Source organism: Wyeomyia smithii, chromosome 2, assembly GCF_029784165.1.
Source record: "Wyeomyia smithii strain HCP4-BCI-WySm-NY-G18 chromosome 2, ASM2978416v1, whole genome shotgun sequence".
Taxonomy (NCBI): domain Eukaryota; kingdom Metazoa; phylum Arthropoda; class Insecta; order Diptera; family Culicidae; genus Wyeomyia; species Wyeomyia smithii.
This window is the reverse complement of record NC_073695.1, coordinates 76760699-76774564: the sequence shown is the minus strand read 5'-3', so window position 1 is coordinate 76774564 and position 13866 is coordinate 76760699. Positions and strand designations below refer to the sequence as shown.

General features: G+C 39.8%; 2 protein-coding genes across 5 annotated transcripts; one reads left to right on the top strand and one right to left on the bottom strand.

Annotated features, from left to right (window-relative positions):
- Positions 1–1978: 1978 nt before the first annotated feature.
- Positions 1979–3748, bottom strand: LOC129725094 (palmitoyltransferase ZDHHC16). The gene is made up of 6 exons (XM_055680518.1): positions 3567–3748; positions 3354–3501; positions 3092–3283; positions 2918–3035; positions 2650–2861; positions 1979–2590 (listed from the first exon to the last, which is right to left on the bottom strand). Exons 1-6 carry the CDS (start codon positions 3611–3613, stop codon positions 2156–2158), a joined length of 1152 nt encoding a protein of 383 aa, XP_055536493.1. The 5' UTR covers positions 3614–3748; the 3' UTR covers positions 1979–2155.
- Positions 3749–5470: 1722 nt separating this feature from the next.
- LOC129725093 (uncharacterized) lies at positions 5471–10540 on the top strand. 4 transcript variants are annotated; one of them, XM_055680516.1, is made up of 3 exons: positions 5471–5877; positions 6456–7930; positions 9830–10540. In XM_055680516.1, the coding sequence occupies exons 2-3, from the start codon at positions 6457–6459 to the stop codon at positions 9940–9942; spliced, it is 1587 nt and encodes a 528-aa protein (XP_055536491.1). In that variant the 5' UTR covers positions 5471–5877; position 6456; the 3' UTR covers positions 9943–10540. The 4 variants fall into 4 exon arrangements, with proteins under 4 accessions (XP_055536491.1, XP_055536490.1, XP_055536489.1 ...); XM_055680515.1 differs by having other exon boundaries at positions 5471–5938; XM_055680514.1 differs by lacking the exon at positions 5471–5877 and having other exon boundaries at positions 5945–7930.
- The last annotated feature ends 3326 nt before the right edge of the window (positions 10541–13866 follow it).

Genomic DNA, 13866 nt, shown 5'->3' with positions numbered 1-13866 from the left:
AATTAGTATCCCATCCAATCATGATAGAAGCTTTCGCATGAAATTTTACCACAGAGAAAAAGAACAATCATGAGGAGTTGAATGGCTATTCTCTAGGCTGTTGGGGTGGTGACACCGACTACTGATGGCATAGACTGGAAAAAAGGACCAGGACAAGGTGAACCTCCGTCAGTAGAACGGTAGTGACATGGCCGGGGATGGTATTGACTGTCGAATGACGAAAAACATCTGAAATCTGTTTTTAGTTTTAAAATTTAGTTTAATTTTCACAGAAATTATGGCATCTACCATAACGAAATATAAAAAATTACTCAAGGAATTCCAAAATAATTCTTCAAATTACCGAGATTGGACGAAACGAATTCCATTTTCTTTTTTACGAGGTCCGAGGTACGAGGTCCAATTTGTTTCTGTCAAAGTTTTCGTTTTAATAACAGAAGCAGGTAAAAAGGTCCAATCAGAAAGCTGTGCGATATTGTATTACTTTTCAAATTGGACGTTTTTTTCGCCCACACTGATTTTTTTTTAGAAATCAAAACCAATTTTTTTTTTCAATTAGCTTAAAGACAAGAAGCTGTTTAAAACGAATACGCATAAATTGTATTTTGTTTACAAATGTCAGATAGGACCTTTTGAAATGTTTCTCGAGAAATAACGAAAAGCCGAATTCATTTTGTGGCAATTCTTTTAAGCAACATCAAATAATGGATTAATAAAATGGAAACTTGCCATTATTACACAACCAGTTTTTTGTGAACATTTTTATTGCAAACCACATCAATGCGGCTTTGCCGCGAGCAATGAACCAAGGCGGCCCGCGGTTACTGTGTTGTCCCATGGCCGTCTCGCCGTCGGAAGCGACGGCTTCTTACATGCGCACAACTGATTTACTGGATTGCCCGGATTAATGATGTCTATCATCATGCACCTATTAAAATCACTAACATTTTAATACAATTAGTTCAAAGATTTAGGGCAGGCTCGTAAGTAGTATAAAAATGGACCCCAAAAAAATCTTGGGTTCGGGTTCACAAAAATACAATTGTAAGGTTCAGGTTGATTAAAAAAAATATTTGAGTACGGGCTCGAAAGCAAGTTGCTCGCCTCGTCACCCATAATAGGGACCAATTTTGCATGATGGCCCTTCGCAGTATCACGCTTCGCTGAATAACACCCCTCCCACTCCTTTATCTCTCCTGGGCGCTGAGCGAGATATGTTACACAAATGTTCTCATCATATGAGCCGTTGCGGAACAGAGTGGTCTAAATACCATTTTTTTCGAAAATGACTTTTGCATGAACCGCATCTATTCAAGAAACCCAAGTTGGGAGATTAAAACAATTTCGAAAAATCGAACTTTAAAGCTGATTTATACCGTGTTGAAATTTCGACCGAAACAGAATTGCCATTCTGTTTCGGAACAGAGTGGTCTATGCACGTCAATCGGTGTAACACTAACATGTAACACGTAACATGTAGCATATTACATGTGATAAGTAACATGTCACTTGTTCTGTACATGTCACACGTAATGTAACATGTAAAATATTATGTAACATGTTGTGTTACATGTAATGTTACACGTGACATTTTACATGTGACATGCTATATGTATCATATAACATGTGACACTAGCCATTTTATACGAGTTATTGTCATTTACATGGTCATTTACCAGGTTTGTGTACCTAGACCACTCTGTTCCGAAACGATTCGAGGATTTCAGTGAAATATATATGAAGTCAGAGTGGTCTATGTACATTGGTGAGATAAAATCACCGATTTCGCAAAGAAACTGTTAATTTTATGTATCCCAATGTTAACGACTTCATAACCTTTATATTAGAACATTTTGTTTAAAAGAATCCGTTGAACAGAATTTTATTCAGAGATTTCCCGAAAAGTGCTTCTCCTGAACAATTTGCTCGATGGCACTCTGTTCCGCAACGGCTCATATTCATAACAAAAAAAACAGAATGAAAATGATGAACAATGACTTTTAATAGAGCAAAATAATTTCACATTATTGCCCACAATTAGTGTATCTATTAGTTGCAAAACAAATAAGCTAGAGATCGAGATTATTTCAAAGACTAGTTATGTGGTAAGATTGGATTATAGCGAATGGGCCTCGAGACTACACGGACTGAACGACTACGGCCACTCGTCCTCGCCATCGATCGCGGCAAAGTCATTTATCGTTAACCAACTCAGTCCATTTCCCTCAGGTTTATGACCGGATGGTAACAATACGTGTCTCCACCAGGTCCGCTTCCGAACTAGACCAAGGAAAAGCCTCCAATTACGCCGGGGACCAAAATTGTATGGATTTTCATAAGGTTTTCCTAGTGCTTGAAGCCGTTTAGTTTCAGACTTATTGATGTGGGCTTCAATACTCGTCTCTCCACGGGTGATTAGCGAGCTATGCCATGCCGTTAAAGCCCCGAGAGCGAACAGTGTAGCAACATTAATCAGGGCCATAAATATTATAGCTCGATGTTTGATGGCGTTACTATTGTATTCATGAGGTATCGGTAAATCATGTTTTGCGGGTTCCAAACCATCATTTAAATAGTCATTCATCTCTGTCTAAAAATGAAAAAGATTTTTGTAAAGACGATACACAACGTATGCATTATGTTACAAACCACAGGGATAATATGTCCAGAAAGATTGAATCGAACTGGATGTCCGTGTAGTGGTTCAACTTCATTCCAACCTTCTCCATCCCCTACTATAAGGACGTTATATCCAAGCTCAAATCCAAAGCCTATTATAAATAGTACTCCCAAAGTAGTGTAGAGCATGTACAAGTAAAAATAGCGGTGATTTCCGTAGCCAACGCAGTTGTTGAGCCAAGCTAAAAAAAACCTAATGAGTAAGTCTCAATAACTTTATCTTCCTTATTGTACTAACGGCAGTGATGATCCATTTTGAGAATACATTTATTACACACAGAACAGTGATGAGTGCGCGGTGGCTTGGGTGCTATGCATTTTTTACATATACTAACAGCCTCAACTATTAATTCCCTCTGAAATTAGAAAACAGTTAAATGTTTTATGGCTTTAAACAAAATTGCACCAATACCTCAGGTGGTACACCAGGGGAAGTAACTGCCGCTTTGTAAAAATTATACACCACATTGATCAGTAACCAATGACCCACGATGAGCAGAAAGTAGGTCATATTTTTACTTTTATTCCACCAATACGGCAGTCCAATCCAATAGCAGATCAATACTACGGTGGTTGTAAGGCAGACCACAGCAAACACAAAGAACTAGAACCAAAAATGATTTTTAGTTAACGAAAATGCTGTTTCAAGTGAATGTGTAGATTCACAAACGAACCGGACCGAGCAGATGAGTGAAATTATCAACAAACCAGAAAATCGGTTCCAAACAGACATCGGATGCGTACGACTGGCTCATGTGATGATTGTAAGTTAGTGATCGGATACATTGAATGGAATACTGGTATCGGAATCGAATGCAATTGCTTCCAGGAAAAGTAGGAGTTAGTAGTTATCGAAGGATACATAATACATAGTTTAGGTTACTCACATCAATTTTACGGGAAACTCTTTCAGGCGCCACCGGATTCGACTCATGATGGGTTATTAATAGGATATGTCCAAGGATAAATTTTAAAACAAACTGGTACTAATTACAATACTGTAGATTGAGTATGGTTTAAGAAAGTAGCGGAAGATAAATCCGCTGATTTCTAATATTGCAATACATATTAGGGATGGGAAACCTATCGATAATTATCGATAATATCGATAGTTGCCGGCTATCGATAGAATCGTTAAGCTTTAAGCGTTATCGATAGTTATTGATAATTCTCTCGCGGTGGCATGCATACTCCACAATGATGCCAGAACTGAAAACAATAAATTGACCTTGCTAGTGTTGAAAGACACTTTGATGCTTGTTCGCTCTCACACGAAATCCTCTTTAAAATTGTTAGAAAATTGAAAGATAATCATTTTCGCTCACTTTAACTCATACGGACAACGGCGAAATTTTGAATAAGTGTGAACGATGTGTGCGAATAAACTATTAAATATTGTTCCTGTCCACAACGGAAGCAACATTTTGTTTTTTCTCTGCATCTGCTTCTAGCTGTCAAACTATCGATAATTATCGATAGTTACCGATAGAATTGGGAAATTATCGATAATTATCGATAGCGATTTTAGTCGATATTTCCCATCCCTAATACATATACTTTTTGTTGATGTTTTGATTAAATTAGATCAAAACAGCGTTGCCAGATTTAGGAAGGAGCGATTTCTCGCCAAACATGTGAAAAGGGCCCATGTGCCATATGTAAACAAGCCAAATTTTCTCGTTTTTTGATTAATACAAGCGAAATCTGCCCTTACCAATAAGCTTTATTGATAAATAAATTTACTCTTGATCAAACAATCTTATTTGTACGGGTAGATTAAGCTTGTATTTATTGAAAAACGTGAAATAGTGGCTTGTTTACATATGGCACATGGGCCCATTTCACATGTTTGGCGAGATTTGTATTTGCAGGATCTCCATGCACCGGTGAAAATCTGTATTAGGAATTCTGTTAATGATTTTCACGCGGTATAAAGAACTATTTTTTTAAACTATTAAATAACCATAAAATATGGAATTTATTGTAAGGGCGCAATGTACTGAAAACAAGCGTTAAATCTTTGCTTTTTCCTTCTATAAACATATATATATTCGAGAATAAATTAATGACAATTGTGGGACATTATATTCCATTTCTCTTGTTTCATGGATAAACCAACCAAGAGCTGATGGGTATAAGAATCGCTGGTACCAGAATCGATGAGTGGCAGATGAAAAACGCAAGCATTTTGAAAGCCGCACCGACACTAGTACTTTGAATAGTAGTGTCAATTGGAAATTTATATTCTGGGTATAGTGAATGAAGCGAGCGGTAATTTCAACATAAAAATCACAACAGTTTACACAAAGATGATACTACAGACAGACGTCCAAGTAGGAACAAAATTGATCGAAAATTCCGTGTAAAATTTCAAAGAGAATTGCATTATAAATCACTTGTATACTAGCGCCGCCTGGTGACCTTATCGCTACAATACATTGTTTTTCGCTGGTTTATGAGGCAGGTGTCACTGGTAGCGCTATCTGGTTACGGATTGCCACTACAAAAATCTTTACACAAGTTTGTAACTCAGCTTGGACGTCTGTCTGCGATGATACCTTATGTCGAAATCGTTTACGCGGTGCAGCTACACTCGAACTAAACTTTTTACCCTGTAAATGTTTTTTTTTTCATTTTCCGGGCTACACTTTTTCTGTCTCTAACTACACTTTTTCTGTCCCGGACTACACCCGAAAGAAGCCGAGTGCACTTTTGGGAGTTACCAATGTGGTGACCACCCTAGAATACAACCCTGTCTGAGCAACTGGCTAGCTCAGTGTTCTGATGCAGAGAATAAATGAGTTTATAGGTGACTGTCGAAGAGTACACCTCGCGTTTTATTTACTAGCGTATCACCAGTCCCGTTAGCTTTCACAGTTATTTTAGTGGCGACGAGGAAATCGGTTTTTTCCTCCTTAGAAATTCGCGTGTGTACGAACGGTTTCTTTGGTTTTGCGACAGTGTTTCCGTAGCCTACGAACAGTTTTTTTCCGGCGTTAAGTTTGCTGGTGAAGTGGTTTCGCGGCGTTCAGTTTGCCGAAAGTTTGTTTCCCGCTGGAGTGAAAAGCGACAGAAAAATAAAAAAGTTTTGCCCCGCCAAGTGTTTGCGGAGAGCTAGTGTTGAAAAGCGGTAGTAGTGTTTTTCCGCAATGTAATAAAAATCATTTTAAAAAAAAACAGTTTATCCTGGTAAATCAGGTTTGTTTTACTTTTAACAAGTTTTTTGATTTTAATCAAACAGGTTTGCGTCAACGACCACGTAAGTTTTTGCACAGTTTATCTTGTTTTAACTGCATGTTTAAAGTGCGATTGTAAGCCTTTTTCGACTGTTTAGCACGCAGGAGGAATTGCGCTTCATTTTGTTTTTTACCGTGATCGGATAGGCAAAAGAGCCATTTTTGATTTTGCCAAAGTTTATGCTGCACTACCATAATCAAACAGCAGCATATTAAAGTTTTGCATGTAAGTTCTGTTTGATTCAGCACTAACACTAATCATCGGCGGCATTTTTTTGTCTGCTTCATCGCACCGCCGAAACAAATTGTATTCTTGCTTGTATTTTTCGTTCCGCACGAAGCGGAATAGGCAAAAGTGTTTTGTTGTTCACAGCTGTTTTTTTTTTATGTTGAGTTGTGTGGAGATCAAATTCAGTTTGTTTTGATTTGATCGCACCAGTGAAATATACACTGGAAAAAAATATTTTTGTAATTTTGCACACTAGTACAAGTTTTAGTTTGTCAATTTTTTTTTAATTTTTTTTTCTTCATCATGTCAAGTATGCCGTTAGTGAATCAAATCGAGCCGTACGTTCCTGGTACTATTCCGTTTGCGCAGTTTTTGGAGCAGTTGGACTGGGTGTTTGCGCATCATAAGGTGGTTGATCCGGCAGAGCAAAAAGTTTCGTTTCTCGCTACCTGTAGCAGGGAAGTCTACAGCGAGATAAAGCTTCTTTTCCCTGGCAAGGATTTGAAAGCTTTATCGTTTAAGGAGATTACGGATGCTCTTAAAAAACGGTATGACAAGACGGAAAGCGATTTGATCCATCGCTACAGATTCTACAAACGCAAACAAGGGCCGAATAAAACAGCTGTGGATTTCATACTAGCTGTTAAGCTCCAAGCAGAGTTGTGTGAATTCGGACAGTTTAAGGACATGGCGATTCGCGATAAGTTGGTTTGTGGAATCCGCGATGAGGAGCTACAAAGGCGTTTGTTTGATGAGGACGATCTAACCTTGGCGAAAACGGAGAAACTCATCACGAATACGGAAGCAGCAGGAGAGAGGGTGAAAATAATCTCTCGAGATTCCAGTTCGCGCCGTACGAGCGTGTTGAACAGGCTTGGGAATCGGGACAATCGGTCTGATTTCCGAGATCGCTCGCGTGGACGGAGTCGTCAGCCTAGCAGAGGAAGGAGCAGAAGCCGATCAGTTTCGTTTGACCGTAAAAATCGTTCCACTTCAAAGTCACGAAATCTGTTTTGCAATTTCTGTCGTAGAAGTGGACATACACGTCGTTTTTGTTACGACTTGAAAAACAAGAAAAAGTCAGTGAAGTTTGTCGATTCTCCAGCAGCAAAGCCAAAATTGAACGAGTATCAGAAAAGTTTGAGACGTCGATTGAATAGATCCGTCTCGGATGACGACGACATGGACTGTTTGATGATATCATCAGTCAATAGAATCAACGAACCGTGTTTCCGTAACGTTTTCGTTGACGGCTTGCGGTTGAAGATGGAAGTTGATTGTGGCGCTGCAGTCTCCGTCATCAGTTTGGAGATGTACGAGGGAGAATTCGATCACATACCTTTAGAGACGTGCGACAAGAAATTAGCAGTGATCAATGGCAGTAAGTTGAAGGTGGAAGGAGAAATAACAGTAAAAGTTGAGTTTAACGGCCAAGCGAAAACTGTTCAACTGATCGTTTTGCGAAGTGGAAGTTGCTTCACACCTTTGTTGGGACGAGACTGGCTGGATGTATTCATTGCTGACTGGAGGAAGGCGTTTGGAAGCAGCAGCAATCAACTGGCAGTTTGCCCGGACCAGATTGTTGCAGAGATACAGAGTAAGATTGCCAATGTTTTTGATAAATCTTTATGTACGCCAATTAAAGGGTTCGAAGCAGATCTAGTTTTGAAAGATCATACACCGGTTTTTAAGCGTGCTTATGACGTTCCATGCAGGTTGAGGGACAAGGTTTTACAGCACCTCGGCTGTTTGGAAAAGGATGGAGTCATAACACCAATAGATTCGAGTGAGTGGGCGTCACCCGTAATTCAAGTGGTGTAAAAGGACGGTGGCATTAGGATGGTTATTGATTGTAAAGTTTCCATCAATAAAGTTTTGATTCCTAATGTGTATCCGCTCCCACTAACACAGGATTTGTTTGCTTCTTTGGCTGGCGCGAAGGTTTTTTGTTCTCTTGATCTGTCTGGTGCGTATACACAGCTATTGTTGTCAAAAAGGTCAAGAAAAATCATGGTGATTAACACAATCAAAGGTTTGTTTACGTACAATCGTTTGCCACAGGGTGCTTCTTCAAGTGCGGCTATATTTCAGCGGATCATGGATCAGGTTTTGAAGGATATCGACGGAGTTTACTGTTACTTAGACGATGTTTTGATAGCGGGCAAGTACTATTCGGACTGTGTACGGAAGCTTAATTTGGTATTAGAGCGTCTTTCTAATGCCAATATTAAGATTAATCTGCAAAAATGCAAATGGTTTGTTTCAAGTTTGCCATTCTTGGGTCACATTTTAAGCGACAGAGGTTTGTTGCCGTGCCCGGAAAAGGTCGAGACTATTCGGAAAGCTAATATTCCGAATAATGTTTCTGAACTGAAGGCATTTTTGGGTTTGGTTAATTACTACGGGAAGTTCATACCCAATTTGTCCTCACGCCTCAGCTGTCTGTATCGTTTATTAAAAAAAGACGTTAAGTTTGTTTGGGACTCAGATTGTAGTCGAGTGTTTGAAGACTGTAAACAGGCGTTGCTGAGTTCAAAGCTGTTAGAGTTTTATGATCCGAGGAAACCTGTTGTCGTTGTATCAGATGCATGTAGTTATGGGTTAGACGGCGTAATCGCACATCAAATCAAGAATGAGGAAAGACCTATAAGTTTTGTTTCTTTCAGTTTATCAAATGCACAAAAATCCTACCCAATTTTGCACTTAGAAGCGTTGGCAGTTGTTAGCACCATCAAAAAGTTTCATAAGTTTCTTTTTGGCAAAAAGTTTACTGTGTATACTGATCATAAGCCATTGATTGGAATTTTCGGGAAGGAAGGAAAAAATACGTTGTTTGTGACGCGTCTGCAGAGATATGTAATGGAACTGAGTATTTACGATTTTGACATTGTTTACAGGCCGTCAACAAAGATGGGCAACGCAGATTTTTGCTCACGGTTTCCTCTTCCTGAAAATGTTCCGTTAAGTCTGCAAAAGGAATACATAAAGAGTTTGAATGTTTCCAATGAGTTTCCGTTAGACCATGCTTTGATTGCGAGTGAATCACAAAAAGATCCGTTTTTGCAAAAAATTGTTTACTACATGAAGCATGGTTGGCCACAGAAGTTAGATCGAAGTTTTTTAGATGTATACGCACAACACCAAGACTTGGAAGTAGTAGAGGGTTGTTTGCTATACCAAGACCGTGTCGTTATTCCTGATAGTTTGCAAAAGAAAATTCTGCGTTTACTACATAAAAATCACTCAGGAATAACCAAAATAAAGCAGATGGCCAGAAGAACAGTTTATTGGCATGGCATGAGTATTGACATTGAAAATTTTGTTAAAACTTGTTCTGTGTGTTGTCAAATGAATGTTGTTCTAAAGCAGGTACCACATTCTAACATTCAGGAATACATGTTTACAAGGTAGTAGTTCTTTTCCTTCAGAGAGACTGTTTAGCTATAAACCCAAAACGCTGTTGGATTTAATCCATCCTAGGAATAGTTTTAGGAATCATCTGACGAAGCGTGATAATGTGGATAAATCTGTGTATAGATATAATACCAAAGATTATCATAAACCTGACTGGATTGACAAGTTGCGCCCAGGAGATCTAGTATACTTTAAAAATTTCAAACCTACTGACATTCGACGATGGCTTGAAGCAAAATTTTTAAAACGTGTTTCCTTAACAACTTTTCAGGCTTCCGTCGGAGGTCGGGTGTATCTGGCGCACCGCAATCAGCTGAAGCTGGTTGGAGCTCGCAGAAATCGTCACGGTTTGATTTTTGCGAGGGAGGAAGGAAGGAGTGTTAACCGGAAAAGAGCGCGCGATGACGATGACGATGACGATGAAAGCGTTGACGACGATGCTGGCGGATTCCTTGGTTTCGCAGCAGATTCGTATATCTACCGAGGCACATCTGACGATCATCCAATGGTTTGTGATTCGGAAGGTGGCGGCACATCGGCGTGTTTACCGCCTGAGGAAGTTGATCCCCAGGAGAGCCCATCTACGCGACAGTGGTCGCAATCGAATCAACCGTCAAGTTCGAGTTGTCATCCAGAAAGTTTGCGTCGCTCTAGTAGACCGAAGCGTCCTAAAAGGGATGTCGATTTTATATATTAAAACAAACATAAGTTTGAGTTTGTGGCAGTATTGTTTCGCCACTATCTGAAAAAAAAGTTAAAGCGGCAGTCATGTTTAACCGCATTCATTAAAAAAATGAATACCTATATGGCAGTGAAGTTTGGCCATTTTCAGAAAAATATTGTTTAAACTAAAGGGGGGAGAACTGTGGTGACCACCCTAGAATACAATCCTGTCTGAACAACTGGCTGGCTCAGTGTTCTGATGCAGAGAATAAATGAGTTTATAGTTGACTGTCGAAGAGTACACCTCGCGTTTTATTTACTAGCGTATCACCAGTCCCGTTAGCTTTCACAGTTATTTTAACCAAAACATTCATAACAGTCACAAGCATGTGTCAAAACTGGTTTATTTTGGTTCTCGTTCCACGTGGTAAAGTGTCAGGTAAATTTTTTTCAGCACATTTACGAGATAGAAATATGAAATAGAAACGAGACAAAAAGATGATGGCAATAAGGCGTCGACGGATTTCCGGACAAACTGACGCGGTGGGTCAAAGCGACGATGGATCGAGTGATGTGTGTAGTTCGAGTTTTGGGGGCACTCTCGAGCCCATTCGAAACCAGAAGAGGTCTAAGGCACGGTGATGGTCTCTCGTGCCTACTGTTTAACATTGCCCTGGAAGGTCTTCAACGGTCTTCGTGTATCTGGGCTCACTGGTAACTGCCGACAACGATACCAGCAGAGAAACTCAAAAACCAAATCGTACATATTTTGGTCTCCGGAGGACGCTCCGATCGAGTAGAATTCGTCGCCGCACTAGGTTATCCATCTACAAGACGCTGATCAGACCGGTAGTCCTCTACGGGCATGAGTTATGGACTATGCTTGTGGAGGACCAACGCGCCCTCGCGGTCTTCGAGCGGAAGGTGTTGCGTACCATGTTCGGTGGTAGGGATGGGCGATACTAGCATCGATACTAGGGGTCGCGGTATCGGGTATTTTGGCATCGATACTCACCTCGAGAGATGAGTACCGGTATCGATACTTTCTAAATGATGATTTCCGAAAAAAAATTGCAGGTCTGATACCGATACTATCGAAACATCAATAATCGATACTTTGATACCTGGTATCGAAGCCTATTGAAGTTTCGCGATACCAGAGTATCGATACTTTCATCAGTATCGCCCATCCCTATTCGGTGGACTGCAGATGGAAAACGGAGCGTGGAGAAGGCGAATGAACCACGAACTGCAGGAGCTGCTTGAGGAGCCATCTATCGTCCACACCGATAAGATAGGCAGGTTGCGGTGTGTTGGGAATGTTGTAAGGAAGTCGGACAACACTGCTGGGGCTGTGATTTTGACGTAAGCGCCAGAAGCACAAAATTGCTCCAGAAGTAATTTATTTCAAATCGTTTCGTTCGCAAATTAACAGAAGCGCTTTATTGCGCAATCCGATCTGATAGAATTTGAGTAAATATGTTGAAAAACGCATCCCATTGCTTTAACATGTGTATTTTTGTGAATGCATGGAGTTCTAACGCCAACGTCACTTCTGCAAAATAGCAAAACCATTTCAACGTGTTGCACGAAAAGTGACGTCGGTGCATGTGAGCAGTCTAGTTTGCTATGCGTACTAGTCGGTAGTCAGCAGTAAGGATATAATTGAAATTATGCACTCCACAAGCATGATACACTATCGCATCCGTAGCGCAACGTCACTTCTATGCAAACTGGCGCTAACGTCACTTCTTATTTTTGATATTTCTCAGTTATTTATCAACATTTTTGAAAACGGCAACAAGCATCTTGAAGGTGGCTACCTATACTACAGTAATACGTAAAAATATGAAATTTGAAAATTTGGCGCTTAAGTCAAAATGCCAGCCAACGGCAGAACAGCCCGGTAAAGATGGTTCTTGTAACCAATCCATCAGGGACGAGACGGAGAGGTGCACAGCGGGCAAGGTGGATCGATCAGGTGGAAGACGACCTGCGGACCCTACGCAGACTGCAGAGCTGGCGAACTGCAGCCATGGACGAGTGGAATGGAGACGACTCTCACGTACACTCAAAATATTTTTCACGTTATTGTAACGTGAAATTTCCTGTACTTATTCATTTTCTGTCATTTTGCATGATTTATGTGACAAACATAACATCTACGTGAAAATCACATACAATCTATGTTTAATCACGTAGCATCTACGTCTACTTGGCAACGTCAAACAGAATGAAGTATCGCGTGAACTGTCCGTGCGAGAATACACAGAAATCGAAACGGCGAAGCCGTTGTCTGATTCAGTCTTTGAACATAAAAAGGAATTCCTCAATGACTTCGCAATAAGTGAGCTTCAGAAAAACCATAAGAACCCGGAATAGAGATTTCACACAGATTCAGTTCAAATTGCGAGGAATCGCCTGAACATAAACAATTGCAGCTAACAGTGATTATCGCCGGCGAATGCCGCAATATCTTTTTGTCATTTTGTATGTCGTTTAATTCATTTACGAATTGGCGATTTTGCATGTCCGTGCGACTTAACAAGCAACACATTTGGATTATTTCTGAAAACTATTTCCAGTCTTAAAAATTTAGGAATCCATAATTGAAAATTATACGTGGTATAAAACGTATCAGACAACCAAATGCTTTTCACTTTACCGGCAGTTGAATTCTACGTGCAACTCACATGAAATGCATATGTCTACTGAATAAGATTCACAGAATAAATCATCTCACCAGTTCATGATGAACTTAAATGACAATCACGTAAAATCTACATGAAAATGACAGTGGAAAATATTCACATAACTTTTCCGGTAATTATAACGTGAAAAATATTTTGAGTGTACAGCAAAGGCCACTCCATCGGCTTGGGACTGTTTGGTAAGGAACCATTCAAATATTACATAACGCGGAATTTGGCAATTTTCAATACCCACCCACCCCCACGTAACGCAATTTTACATGTTTGCCACACGCAATGTAACGCTTCACTAAATACCCCCCACCCCTGAGCGCGTTATGTATTATTTGAATGAGCCCTAAGTAAGATAAGGCGTCGTACACAAATTACGTAACGCTAAAAATCTTGATTCAGACCCCCTCCCCCCTATGTAACAATAAGTAACGTTCGATATGACTTCCCCCCTTAAAGTTACGTAACGCTGAACAACCTGACCCCCCTCCAAGTTTTCAATTTGGAGCAAACTTTTCAGTTACGTAACTATCTGAAAAAATAAAAATATATCATTTATGTATAATTCAGTTGTGCTCAACACACATGGTCGACAAAATTTACAGTTTTATTTCTCTTTGTGTATCAAAATCGCAGATTCGTTTTTTAACAGTCAGTTTTGACAACCGCAGTGTAGACCAGGGATACCAGATGTGCAGATTTTTAGAGTTCGTGTGCAGATTTTTATTGATTTGCAGATATTCACAGACTTTCCATAGTTTCTGCAGATTTTTTATCAGAGTCTCCTTATATTTGCGCAGTTTTTCTCAAAATGTGTGCAGATTTTTACAGACTTTTACCAGCGCGAGCGAAATTTTTTCGAATCACGAATAAATTTTTTTCAGGTTTCAAGCAGATTTTTCCGGTTTTTCGAGCAGTCGCAGACATTTTTCAAAAACATCTG

What these genes read in the sequence shown, in the direction of transcription:
- LOC129725094 (XM_055680518.1), bottom strand. Translation starts at nt 3,613, where the DNA reads ATGAGTCGAATCCGGTGGCGCCTGAAAGAGTTTCCCGTAAAATTGAT. An exon ending in TCACTCATCTGCTCGGTCCG is followed by an intron (nt 3,284 to 3,353) that starts GTTCGTTTGTGA and finishes TTTTGGTTCTAG; the next exon opens with TTCTTTGTGTTTGCTGTGGT. An exon ending in CCCCTGGTGTACCACCTGAG is followed by an intron (nt 3,036 to 3,091) that starts GTATTGGTGCAA and finishes TTCTAATTTCAG; the next exon opens with AGGGAATTAATAGTTGAGGC.
- LOC129725093 (XM_055680514.1), top strand. Translation starts at nt 6,448, where the DNA reads ATGTCAAGTATGCCGTTAGTGAATCAAATCGAGCCGTACGTTCCTGGT. An exon ending in CATAACACCAATAGATTCGA is followed by an intron (nt 7,931 to 9,829) that starts GTGAGTGGGCGT and finishes ACAACTTTTCAG; the next exon opens with GCTTCCGTCGGAGGTCGGGT.